This window comes from Nelumbo lutea, chromosome 1 (assembly GCF_056320005.1).
Source record: "Nelumbo lutea isolate HS-2025 chromosome 1, American lotus-T2T, whole genome shotgun sequence".
Taxonomy (NCBI): Eukaryota; Viridiplantae; Streptophyta; class Magnoliopsida; order Proteales; family Nelumbonaceae; genus Nelumbo; species Nelumbo lutea.
Genome location: NC_142684.1, coordinates 194,439,409 through 194,453,638, shown reverse-complemented (window position 1 = coordinate 194,453,638; position 14,230 = coordinate 194,439,409). Strand labels below are relative to the sequence as shown.

At 39.3% G+C, this 14,230-nt stretch overlaps 1 protein-coding gene across 1 annotated transcript; it reads left to right on the top strand.

The window, feature by feature from the left end:
* The first annotated feature begins 11,798 nt into the window (after positions 1-11,798).
* LOC148880142 (uncharacterized) lies at positions 11,799-13,262 on the top strand. The gene has a single exon (XM_088976163.1). The coding sequence runs from the start codon at positions 11,799-11,801 to the stop codon at positions 13,260-13,262; it is 1,464 nt and encodes a 487-aa protein (XP_088832289.1).
* Positions 13,263-14,230: the final 968 nt, after the last annotated feature.

The window sequence follows — 14,230 nt, the reverse complement described above, 5'->3', positions numbered from 1 at the left end:
CTATATAAAGGGGCCGGACTAGCACCCAAGGCACCACTCAACCTTGGGGGAGAAGAATTTAGAAAGCAAGGGAGAAAGAGGGCAGATTGGGAGCAACCAAACCTCTTCTCCTCTCTTCTCTTCTCTTTGCCCATTTTCTTCATTTTCTAATTTTCTTGGAGTTTTCACCATGACCATTCATGGCTAAACTCTTGTACTTGGTCGAAGGAAGCAGAAGCCTCAGAATTCCACCAAACTGTGAGATCTGATTTGGTTTTTATTGTTTAATTCATGCTTTGGATATCGAATGTTCTTCTATATTTATATCTATGATTGTTTCATTTGATTGCTAGGAAGGCCTATTAGTTTATTATTCGTTACAATCTATTGCTAGATTAGATATCAAATATGTAATTGTTTGATCCCTCTAATCTGTGAAGCAACTAGGGTTTAATGATTTGCTGCGTCAAAAATTGTTAGATCCTAGGAAGAATAGTCAACTAAATTAAATGCAACCGCTTGGGCTTGTGTTGTTTAGCTTAATTGATCTCTAACGTTTACTGCTATTGCTTGATTAAATCTTTAACGCTTGTTTAGGGGTTGTTCAGTAGTAAGGGTTAATAGGATCGCTTGTTTTTCGATTAACTGATAGTAGAAAGATGCAGAAAATTAATTCCTACGATGAATATTCAAAGTCTGAATTGATTTATCTTTGCATCGATGAGCAGTAGTGTAATTCTGATGGTGGATGTTATCCTAGACCAATATTTATTCATTGATTAATTTTAGCACTCGAAGTTACCTAAATTCGCATTTAAGTTGCGTTCTTTATTAATTCTGATTTTCCTTATTTTAAATATGATTTTCGTTACATACACCCCCCCTTCCATCTTTGATTCACATAGCACATAATTTGGGTTAGATACTCTTTGTGGGAATGATCTCTACTCCATTACTACATTCCATCTTTATGAGTAGAGGTGTATTTTTGGGTGCCTATGATAGCACGCTGATGGGTTTGTCGAAGCCCTCAAAATTAGTACTAGTCCCACAATAAAATGTTTGCAGTAAAAGTGGTTCTAGGTCGAATCCCACAGGGAGCAAATCAATAATCTCTTAGCCGAATGGATAAAGTAATTGTGTGGGAAAATTAAATAACTAAAATTAAAAGAATAACAAACTAAACAAACAAGAGAAAATCAGTCTTACCGAATTCTGGTTCAAGGGTTCGGGTTGAATCGATTGGCCATCGATCCTAGGTACAATTTAGCATTCTTGCAATTCAAGCATTTAACCTTAGATTTATTAGGATAGCCATAATAAACCTTATGTTTTCCTAATTCAGTTGACCAAACCCAGCATTCGATCAACACTTATCACCACTCAACTGGGTACGATAGCATTCCATGTTAAACAGTGATAGCATTAAGATTTGTGAAAACAGTTAAACCAAAATAACAATAATTGAGATAGCTATAATTACTGAATTTTGTTCCATCGATTCTTTTAGGTTGAACCATTTAAAACATTGGTCAAAGGCTGTCATGAACAATTGACCCAAAAAAGATAACAACCTAATTGCTACTTGTACCATTATTCGTGACAATTACGGATCACCGAAATCATGGATAGCAGTAGGAAAATCAACATTAATTCAGCTTGTCAGACTAATTAATATTAACATCCAATAAAAATGTGCATAAGAACCAATGAATACTTGAATTAAAAAGAAAATAAAGTAACTACAGAACCTCACAATGACACAATCGAACCTCCCCCCTTGAACCAGAAAAAGAAGCTTAGTTACTCATGATCTGCGCAATCTCCATGCTCTTCTTCTCCATAGCCGAACTGCCTTTTTGCTTCTTGATCTTCTTGATGATCTCTTGGATCTTGGAATGAGTGATTTCTAGAGCTGGTTCACCCCCCTCTTTATATAGCCAAAGGAGAGGGCTGTTTACAACTCCTTCTAGGAGATCATCTTATCCTTAGGAAGTTTTGATCTTATCTTGAACTAATCCTATCCTATCTCTTATCTAATGCTCTAATCTCAATCTTCTTATCTCTCTAGGATTACATTCAAGAATTTAGATCTGATAAAACTCTCTCCTTGGAGATTACATTCGAAATTCGGACTCTTAACTCTTGAATTCGAGTTGGGCTGCTTCAAGCTACTTCTGCGAGTTGGGCTTGGATGCGAACTTGCTCCGACTTTGTGCTCGTTTTCGTACTCGATGTGAGCCGAATCTGTCAAAACCCAAAACATAAACGTTGTGGGCCTTCCTTTTTTCTTTCTAATGCTTCTTGAATTGTCCAATTCGGTGTCTGGAATTGAGAGTTATGCCCAGATTACTGACTGTCGCCGAAACTGTGCAAAATCACCCGATTTGTCCTGTTTTCTTCCAATTGCCTTCTTTATTGCCCTAGATCAAAAGACAAGAGTAATGAGTTCATTTAAGTGATAAATAAATATAAAAGAGTGAATATTAGAGGATAAAAATAGGGTTCTTTTTTGTCTCATCAAATCCCCCCACACTTAAACTTTGCTCGTCCTCGGGCAAGGCAAAAACTCAAGTAACAAGAGAGACTAACTATTGATTTTCAATCTTTCTTTTTCTCTACATGAGGCCTGGTTCATTTCATGCTTTAGTTCAGACTTGGTAACCTTTCCCTTTTCATCTCTTTCTCCTCTTTTTCTTGTCCAAGAGTGATGGCAAATCACCATTCCTCATGGTCCCAAGTTAAATCGATAGTCAAGGAGACAAGCCTTCCAGGGCTGAAAACTCCTTGGACTGCACGGGTGCTCATTGCTTTTAACAAACCAATTCAGCCAGATGCAATTACTTTCCTTTGAATCAAAACAATGTGTGCTTATTGCCATAAGCTTGCTATGTATCACATCTTCACCACTTAGTGTGAATTCCTAAGATCTGAAGGTGAGAATGGGGTTGGGGTTCTAGGGTGAGTGCATTTTATGCTCCATCTCACCATTGCCCTCTTTTCAAGATGTGAGTGCATTTTATGCTCCATCTCACACTTGTTTTTTTTTTTCTAGATGTGAGTGCATTTTATGTTCCATCTCACATTAGTCATGATTTTAGTTTCAAACTCCCTCTTTTTTCTTTTTTTTTTTCACAAGAATCACAGGGTTTCACCGCCTGATCCATGAATTCATTGATCGTGGTCTCTATATTCCTAACACAGCAAGTTCTAGAATAGTCAACCCATGTTTGACAGATAATTATGTGAAAATCAATCAAACCCTTATGCATCTTGCCTATTGATCGATTAAAATCATGAGGTACCATATGCAGCCAAGAAAGATTCAGTTAGTCATGCTTGCATCCTATCTTATCTATTCAGCCTAAGCACATGATTCCTAATAAGTTGAAATCGTTCAAGGATAAGTTTCTAGGGAGCAGAAATTTCAAGAAGCTAAGGTATCCCAAATTTCCATCAGATTTCCCTAATCCCCCCACACTTAAGTTATACATTGTCCCTAATGTATGTGATTATGCATAAAGTAGAAGGATTTGGGGGTACTTCCCTGTTTGTCTTGTTGGGTTCCTACTAAACACAAAAATTAAAACCAAACAAAATAACAAAATTAACTAAACACAATGGGTTGCCTCCCACAAGCGCAATTGTTTAACGTCGTTATGCTCGATGTCCTCTTTTTTTTCCTTAATCCAATAAATACCGTGGAATGTCCAACGAGATGTCTACCGTAGAGGGGACATTTGCATCCTCATGGAATATCTTCAATCGATGTCCATTCACCTTGAAGATCTTACCTGTGTCGAGACTTTTGATCTCTACTGCACCATAGGGAAAAACATTAGTCACAGTAAACGGTCCCATCCACCTGGAACGCAGCTTACCTGGCGTGAGTTGAAGTCGAGAATTATACAATAAGACTTTTTGTCCAATTTTAAATTGTTTTCTTAAGAGTGCATTGTCATGGAATGATTTGGTCTTTTCTTTGTAGATTCTTGAATTCTCGTATGCCTCTAACCTCAACTCTTCCAGCTCTTGCAACTGGAGCTTCCTTTCCTTCCCTGCTTCTTCCATATTCATGTTGCATTGCTTGATTGCCCAATAGGCCCTATGTTCAATTTCCACCGGCAAGTGGCAAGATTTGCCAAAAATTAACCTGTAAGGGGCCATACCTATTGGGGTCTTGTAAGCTGTCCGATATGCCCAGAGAGCATCATCTAGACGTAGGTTCCAATCCTTCCTTCCTGGATTCACGGTCTTTTCCAAGATGGACTTTACCTCTCTATTAGAAATTTCAGCTTGCCCGTTAGTCTGGGGATGATAAGCAGTGGCAATTCGGTGATGCACCCCATATCTTCTCAACAAGGCTTCAACTGTTCTATTACAAAAATGGGTCCCTTGATCGCTTATGATGGCTCGAGGAATGCCAAACCTACTGAAAATGTTAGACTTTATAAACCCTACAACACATTTAGAATCATCAGTTTTGGTGGCTTTGGCTTCCACCCATTTTGAGACATAATCGACTGCCAAAAGTATGTAAGAAAAACCACAAGATGGGGGAAAGGGTCCCATGAAATCAATGCCCCAAACATCAAATATTTCACATATAAGAATGGGGGTTTGGGGCATCTCATTGCTGCGAGATAGTGTACTTGTTTGTTGACATCTTTCACAGTTTTTACAAAACAAGTAGGCATCTCTAAATAGGGTGGCCCAATATAGCCCACTATCCAAGACCTTTCGAGCAGTCCTCTTTGGCCCAAAAGGGCCTCCACAAGCATAATTATGACAAAACTTTAGAATTGACATCTGCTCCTCCTCAGGGACACATCTCCTAATCATTTGGTCAGAACAAAATTTTCATAGGTAGGGTTTGTCCCACACATAATATTTTGCCTCATACTTGACTTTATTCTTTATGGATCTGCTAAGGTTATTAGGCAAAATTCCCGTGACCAAGTAATTCACAATGTCAGCATACCATGGAGTCATACCTCTCATGTGAAACAACTGCTCATCAGGAAACAACTCACAAATGGGAGAGGAGTCCTCATCTTTCACCAACCTACTTAGGTGATCAGCCACCGAATTTTCAGCTCCCCTTCGATCCTTGATTTCTAGATCGAACTCTTGGAGCAAGAGTATCCACCTTATCAGCCTCGGTTTCGACTCCTTCTTTGCTAGTAGGTATCTCAAAGCTGCATGGTCAGAAAAAACAATCACTTTAGAGCCAAGCAAATATGACCTAAATTTGTCTAGAGCAAACACAATAGCTAATAACTCTTTTTCAGTGGTTGTGTAATTGCTCTGTGCAGCATTCAACGTTTTGGAAGCGTAGTGAATGACATGGCTCTTCCCATTTATTCGCTGTCCTAGAACAGCCCCTACTGCATAATTACTTGCATCTATCATGATCTCAAAGGGCAAGTTCCAATCAGGTGGTTGAATGATGGGTGCAATGGTTAATAAATTTTTAAGCTTGTTAAAAGCTTCCTTGCACTCATCATCAAAATCGAAAGGTGCATCTTTTTGCAGCAAACTGGACAATGGCAAAGCAATTTTTGAAAAATCTTTGATGAACCTGCGATAAAAGCCTGCATGTCCAAGAAAAGAACGAACCTCCCTAACATTTGTAGGGTAAGGTAAACTCACAATCAAATCAATTTTTGCCTTGTCGACTTCTATTCCTCTGGCTGAAACTACATGTCCCAACACAATACCCTCCTTCACCATAAAATGACATTTTTCATAGTTTAAGACAAGATTTGTTTCCACACACCTATTCAGAATTTTACTTAAATTATTCAAACAATCATCAAACGAATCACCATAAATAGTAAAATCATCCATGAACACTTCAATGCATTTTTCAATAAAATCAGAAAATATGCTCATCATGCATCTTTGAAAAGTGCCCAGAGCGTTACACAAACCAAAGGGCATTCGTCTGTAGGCGAAGGTGCCGAATGGACAAGTGAATGTCGTTTTCTCTTGGTCCTCCTGCACAATAACAATCTGATAATACCCAGAGAATCCATCGAGAAAACAAAAGAAAGCCTTACCTGCCAGTCTCTCTAGCATCTGATCAATGAAGGGTAGGGGAAAATGGTCCTTTCGAGTGGCCAAGTTGAGTTTTTGAAAATCTATTACCATTCGCCAGCCACCTTGTACCCTCATGGGAATTAGTTCATTATTTTTACTTTTTACTAAAGTCATCCCAGTTTTCTTAGGCACAACATGAATAGGACTTACCCATTTGCTATCTGAAATTGGATAAATTATCCCTTCATCTAACAGTTTAAGCACCTCTTTCATTACTACCTATTTCATCACCGGGTTGAGTTTTCTTTGTAGTTCTCTAACTAGTTTAGCATCATCTTCCAAAAGGATCCTATGCATGCAAATCGAGGGGCTGACCCCTTTTATGTCGGCTAGGGTCCAGCCAATCGCCTCCTTATGGTCCTTTAGGACATTGATGAGCCTCTCCTCTTGCTCCTCAGTCAACCCTTTTGCAATGATCATAGGCAGTGTCTCTTTTTCACCCAAGTAGGCATATTTTAGGTGATCAGGTAGGGTCTTTAGTTCCAGCTCTAGAGCCTGCAAAACAGAGGGCAGCAGCCTTGCGTGAGAAACCTTTGATTGAACATCAGAAATCCTTACCTCCTGTTCAGGTTCCAGAGTATCATAGGATGCATCGATCTCCTCCTCCCTGTCCGATTGTGCCTTATATTCTAGCTCATCATCCATGTCCTCCTCTCCAAAGACTTCCTGCACAATCGAATCGATAGTATCAATAGAGCAGATCGAATGACACTCACTAGGATATTTCATTGCATCAAAAATATTAAATTTTACAATCTCTCCATCAAACTCGACGGAGAGGGTACCCTCGTCCACATCTATTTTGGTCTTGGCCGTTCTCATGAATGGACAACCTAATAGAAGTGGGACTAAACTCGTGGTTGTGTCTTCTTCCATCTTCAGGATGTAAAAATCAGTTGGAAAGATCAAATCGTTAACCTGCACTAATACATCCTCAACAATTCCTTCTGGGTATGCATTAGAACGATCAGCCAATTGAATAACAACTCTAGTCTCTTTTAAAGGACCTAGTCTCAATGCACAGTAAATCGAGTATGGCATGACATTAATAGATGCACCTAAGTCCAGCATGGCACGCTTGATTCGTTTATTGCCAATCACATAGGGTAGGGTAAACATACCTGGATCAGCATGCTTTTCTGGCAGGGTCCTCTTGATCATGGCTGAAACGTTCTCTCCTACTCTTACCTTTTCATCAATTCGCAGCCTCCTCTTGTTAGTGCATAACTCTTTCAAAAATTTTGCATATTTAGGGATTTGTTTTATTGCATCTAGCAAGGGAATGTTGATCTCCACCTTCCTGAAGGTTTCTAACACTTCTTGTTCATATTCCTCTTTCTTTGAATTTGCCAACCTGCTAGGAAAAGGTGGTACAACATTAGTAACCTTAGGGAGAGGGGGGTCCGATTTTACCTCAATGGGGCTACCATTTGACCCTTGTCCTTCCTCTTCCTTGGCTGCCTTCGATGGTGAACTTGGTTGGGACTGCAACTCTCTTCCGCTTCTCAACACCACCGCACTTGCATTCTCTTTCGGATTAACTACCGTTTGTGAGGGTAGTTTCCCAGAGTTCTGCGCCTCCAACTTGCTGATGGAAGTGGCAAGTTGGCTAATTTGGTTCCCCAAATTCTGAATGCTAGCTCTTGTTTCCTGCTGAAATCGCTGAGTATTAGTAGCTAGAGCCTTAACTATTTCATCCAAAGACATACCTGAATTCGGGGGTTGGCTTTGCACTGTGATGGGTGTTGAAAACTGAGGCTGTCGACTGAGAAATTGGGGCTGATATTTCTACTGTCCTCCTTGGGTCCCGTAGCTTAAGTTTGGATGATCTCTCCAACCCGGATTGTAATGATTGAAGTAAGGATCATACTTTCGTTGGGGCTGGCCCGGGAATCCTCCCATGGCATTGACTTGCTGCATCGGGCCATCTTGTAATGATGGACACATGTCCGTAGGATGTCCAGGGATCGAACAGATACCACACACCCTGGCAGTTTGTACTTGTCCTGCAGCGAGTTGTCTTACCAAAGCAGTTAGGTCAGAAATCTGATTTTCTAAATTTACATGGCTTACCTCATTAACCCATCTAATGGTACCGTCTGTCCTTGCACCGAACTGTTGTGAATTTTCGGCCATGTTGGAGACTAACTCCCTGGCCGCTTCGGGTGTCTTGTTCACCAAGGCTCCTCCACTGGCTGCATCGACCATACTTCTATCCATGGGCTGCAGCCCTTCATAGAAGTATTGGATTAACAGTTGTTCGAGTATTTGGTGATGTGGACAGCTAGCAACAAGTTGTTTAAATCTTTCCCAATATTCGTATAGTGTTTCACCACCAAATTGCCGAACTCCACATATTTCTTTTCTTATATTTGCAGCCCGGGATGCAGGAAAATATTTATCTAAGAATATCCTATTCATCTCATCCCATGTGCATATTGAACCGGGAGGAAGAATATACAACCAATCCTTTGCTTTATCTCTTAAAGTAAATGGAAAGGCTATGAGTTTTACCTGGTCGTCGGTCATACCATGGGGTTTCATGCTTGAACAGACGACATGAAATTCCTTTAGATGTTTGTGAGGGTCCTCACCTGGGAAACCATGAAACAGAGGTAATAATTGAATCAAACCAGAATTGAGTTCAAAGGCTACCTCAAGAGTGGGGTACGTGATGCATAAAGGTTGTTGGTTCATAATTGGTGTAGCCAACTCCCTTAATGTCCTCTCTCTGTCAGCCATTCTTTCTACTTCTTCGAAGATGGGAAGATCACAATCTGAATTCACCTTCTTTGGTGAACGATCCTTCCTTTGCTTCGCCTCCTTTCTTAAACGACGGGTGGTCCTCTCAATTTTGGCATTATACTCGAGTTCACCTCGTTGAGAAGCACGAGTCATAAAACAAAAGAGGTTAACAAGAGGAAGGTAATAGCAAAGAAATTAAAGTTGCTCCCCGGCAACGGCGCCAAAATTTTGGCGGGTTTGTCGAAGCCCTCAAAATTAGTACTAGTCCCACAATAAAATGTTTGCAGTAAAAGTGGTTCTAGGTCGAATCCCATAGGGAACAAATCAATAATCTCTTAGCCGAATGGATAAAGTAATTGTGTGGGAAAATTAAATAACTAAAATTAAAAGAATAACAAACTAAACAAACAAGAGAAAATCAGTCTTACCGAATTCTGGTTCAAGGGTTCGGGTTGAATCGATTGGCCATCGATCCTAGGTACAATTTAGCATTCTTGCAATTCAAGCATTTAACATTAGATTTATTAGGATAGCCATAATAAACCTTGTGTTTTTCTAATTCAGTTGACCAAACCCAGCATTCGATCAACACTTATCACTACTCAACTGGGTACGATAGCGTTCCATGTTAAACAGTGATAGCATTAAGATTTGTGAAAACAGTTAAACCAAAATAACAATAATTGAGATAGCTGCAATTACTGAATTTTGTTCCATCGATTCTTTTAGGTTGAACCATGTTAAAACATTGGTCAAAGGCTGTCATGAACAATTGACCCAAAAAAGATAACAACCTAATTGCTACTTGTACCATTATTCGTGACAATTACGGATCACCGAAATCATGGATAGCAGTAGGAAAATCAACATTAATTCAGCTTGTCAGACTAATTAACATTAACATCCAATAAAAATGTGCATAAGAACCAATGAATACTTGAATTAAAAAGAAAGAAAATAAAGTAACTACAGAACCTCACAATGACACAATCGAACCTCCCCCCTTGAACCAGAAAAAGAAGCTTAGTTACTCATGATCTGCGCAATCTCCATGCTCTTCTTCTCCATAGCCGAACTGCCTTTTTGCTTCTTGATCTTCTTGATGATCTCTTGGATCTTGGAATGAGTGATTTCTAGAGCTGGTTCGCCCCCCTCTTTATATAGCCAAAGGAGAGGGCTGTTTTCAACTCCTTCTAGGAGATCATCTTATCCTTAGGGAGTTTCGATCTTATTTTGAACTAATCATATCCTATCTCTTATCTAATGCTTTAATCTCAATCTTCTTATCTCTCTAGGATTACATTCAAGAATTTAGATCTGATAAAACTCTCTCATTGGAGATTACATTCGAAATTCGGACTCTTAACTCTTGAATTCGAGTTGGGCTGTTTCAATCTACTTCTGCGAGTTGGGCTTGGCTGCGAACTTGCTCCGACTTTGGGCTCGTTTTCGTACTCGATGTGGGCCGAATCTGTCAAAACCCAAAACATAAAAGTTGTGGGCCTTCATTTTTTCTTTCTGATGCTTCTTGAATTGTCCAATTCGGTGTCCGGAATTGAGAGTTAGGCCCAGATTACTGACTGTCGCCGAAACTATGCAAAATCACCCGATTTGTCCTGTTTTCTTCCAATTGCCTTCTTTATTGCCCTAGATCGAAAGACAAGAGTAATGAGTTCATTTAAGTGATAAATAAATACAAAAGAGTGAATATTAGAGGATAAAAATAGGGTTCTTTTTGGTCTCATCACACGCCAAATTTTGGCATCATTGTCGGGTAGATTTTCTAATCAGTTTTGTGCTTCTCGTGATCATGGTTTAGTTCTTGAAATTTTCAAAAAAAAATCCTTTTTTTCCTATAGATCACTTTGATTGTTTGCGTTTTAGCATAGATTATTTTATGTTTTATTCAGTTATCTATTTATTTAACTGTTCTAGATTTTTTTATTTATTTTTATTTGTTTTGTGGTATGTCGTTTAGGGTTTATTAGGTTTTCCTTAAATTATGCCTGTAACCCGATTCTCTAAGAAAGGTACTTTGCAGTTCGATCCAGAAATAGAAGAGACTTTGCATAGGTTAAGGAGGGAAGCTCGGAGTGGATCTGATTTGAGAGAAGAGGACATCATGGCTGGAAAACCAACCTTGAAAGATCTTGCCGCACCTGATTTGAATTAGCAATCCCTATGCATAACTTTTCTTGCTTTAGATGTTGATGCTAATTTTGTATTGAAATCTGGACTGATACATCTCTTGCCCACTTTTCATTGTCTTGCAGGTGAGGATCCTCACAAGCACCTGAAGGAGCTACATGTGGTATGCACGAGCATGAAACCCATGGGGGTAATTGAAGAGCAAATCAAATTGAGAGCCTTCCCATTTTCTGTGATGGATTCGGCTAAGGATTGACTCTATTATCTACTTCCCAGCTTCAAGGGCGGCCAATATCAGAAAAGAAATATGCGGTATAAGGCAATACAACGGGGAGTCCCTACATGAATACTAGGAACACTTTAAAAAATTATGTGCAAGCTGTCCCCATCATCAAATCAGTGAACAACTGCTTATTCAATATTTTTATGAGGGACTTCAACCTACTGATAGGAGCATGATCGATGCTACTAGTGGAGGGGCTTTAGTAGATAAAACTCCCGAGGCTGCAAGAAATCTGATTGCAAATATGGGGCCAATTCTCAGCAGTTCAGCTATAGGCTTAACCCTCCATCAAAGCATGCAAATGAGGTAAATATCTCTTCCCTAGAACAACAAATTCAAGTCTGACCTCTCTTGTTTGTCAAGTGGCTGCAGGTAATATTGAAACGGTGAAGGCTTGTGGGATATGTTCGACAGTAGGGCATCCAATGGATATGTGCCCAACTCTTCAAGAGGAGCCCATCGAGCAAGTAAATGCGGCAGGTGGTTTTCCAAGGCAACCGCAAAGGAAATATGATCCCTATTCGAGCATGTATAATCCGGGATGGAGGGATCACCCCAATCTCAGCTATGGAAATCCACAAAACCACCAAACATTTCAGCCATATTAGTCGCACCCCCTAGACAACAGCTAATCCAAAATTCTGGTTCAGGTATGTCTTTAGAGGATATTGTCAAATCTCTTGCCACTAACACTTTGCAATTTCAGCAAGAGACGAGGGATAGTATCCAACATTGGGACAATCAGATTGGCCAGATGGAGACCATGATTAATCGGTTAGAGGCGCAAAGTTCAGGGAAATTACCCTCTCAAACGGTTGTGAATCCAAAAGAAAATGTAAGTGCAATCGTTTTGAGAAGTGGTAAAGAGGTTGAAATTCCAGCAAAGGTTGCCCCTGCATTGTCGAACCAAGAAAAGGAGAAAGACATCACTCCCGATGGTAATGAAGTACCTAAGCGTAAGTTTTCACCCTTTTCTGATTATAAACTAGTACCTCCTTTTCCTAATGCTTTAGCAAGTTCTTGGAAAGATGAGCAGCTCAAAGATTTTTATGAAACTTTTCGTAGGTGCAAGGCAAATATTCCCCTTTTTAATGCTCTTAAACAAGTACCTCATTATGCTAAATTTCTGAAAGAATTGTGTACACACAAGAGGAGACAGAAACTAAAAGGATGTGAAAAGGTGAGAGTAGGGGAGAATGTTTTTGCAGTTATTCAAAAAAAACTCCCTACAAAGTGCAAGGATCCAAGTATGTTCACTATCCCCTGCATGATATGTTACACTAGAATTGAAAAGGCCATGTTAGACTTAGGAGCTTCCATTAATGCCATGCCATATTCTATATATGCTTATTTGAAACTTGGACCTTTAAACAAAACTGGTGTTGTGATTCAATTAGCTGATAGATCTAATGCCTATCCTAAGGGTGTAGTTGAGGTTGTTCTTGTGCAAGTAAATGATTTGGTATTTCCTGCTGATTTTTATGTGCTTGATATGGATAATGGTGATCAAACCACTCCTATTCTGTTAGGAAGACCATTCTTAAAAACATCCAAGACTAAGATAAATGTTTATAATGGCACACTCACCATGGAATTTGATGGTCAGATTGTTAAGTTTAATATTTATGATGCCATGAAATATCCTACTGATGATAATCCTATTTGTTTTGTTGATGCGATTGATTCTTTGGCACAGGAAGTCTTCGAACTTAATGGAAAGGATGGATTAGAAGTCTCCATTAGTAAACATCTTGAGAGAGAGGAGCCAATGCTAAATGCTGATTTGCAGGAAACTATTGCAGCATTGGATGATTCTCCAGACTTACAACAGTCAAGTAATGCTCCTTATGTTTTATTGCCAATTTCTAACAGGAGACCTTTACCCTCTGTTTTGCAGGCCCCCATTCTAGAATTGAAGCCTCTCCCTAATCATCTCAAGCATGTATTCCTTGGAGATGGAGAGACATTACCGATGATCATCTCTAGTAGCCTTAGCGCACCATAAGAAGAGTAGCTTGTGCAGGTTCTCAAGGAGCATAAGACGGCTATCGGTTGTACGATTGTGAATATCAAAGGAATCAGCACGTCTACATGCATGCGTCGCATTTTACTTGAAGAGCAAACAAAACCTTCCTGTCAACCACAAAGAAGGCTGAACCCACCCATGATGGATGGAAGGGGAAGGCATCGGAAGTTGCAACCACAAGAGTTAGAGGTTCCAGTTTATGATAATTAAAAACAGGGAAGTTTGTTTTTCTTTTTTTTTCTTGTTTTTGCATTTATAGTTTAGTTGTTTCTGCCCTTTCTTTGCATTTTACCTTACATTGGGGACAATGTAAGTTTTAACTATGGGGGGAGGGGATTTAGGATTTAGGTTAGAATTTAGGTTGTGTTTTAAAATTTGATTTAGGTCGTGTTTTTCTGCATTTAAAAAAAAAAAAAAACTCAACTCTTTCGAAATCAATTGAAACAATATTCCGAGAAAATTCTTGTGAAATGAGTAAAGAAATATGATCAAGGAGTACACCATTCATTTGAAGCCATCCCTTTTAAGCTAGTCCTAAATTCAGGTTTAAGTAAATAGGGTAAATATTTTACCAAGCAATTCAATTGGTAGGATGGAGCATAAAATGCACCTACCAACCAAGCAATTCAATAGTATGGTGGAGCATAAAATGCACCTACTAACCAGCAATTCAATCAGTAGGATGGAGCATAAAATGCACCTATTGACCAAGTAATCCTAACAATGAGATGGACCATAAAATGCACCCACTAACTAAGTCCTAAAAGTGAGATGGAGCATAAAATGCACTCACTTCCACCAAGGAAAAAAAAAGAGCAAGTAAAAATGTTTTCCCTAGTTTACTACCTGGTTTGTTGTAGTAAAGAAGGGATTAGCTGATAGATGAGTTGAGTATAACTTGGTTGTGTTGACTTAATAGTTCACAATAACTGACGTAGGATATTTGT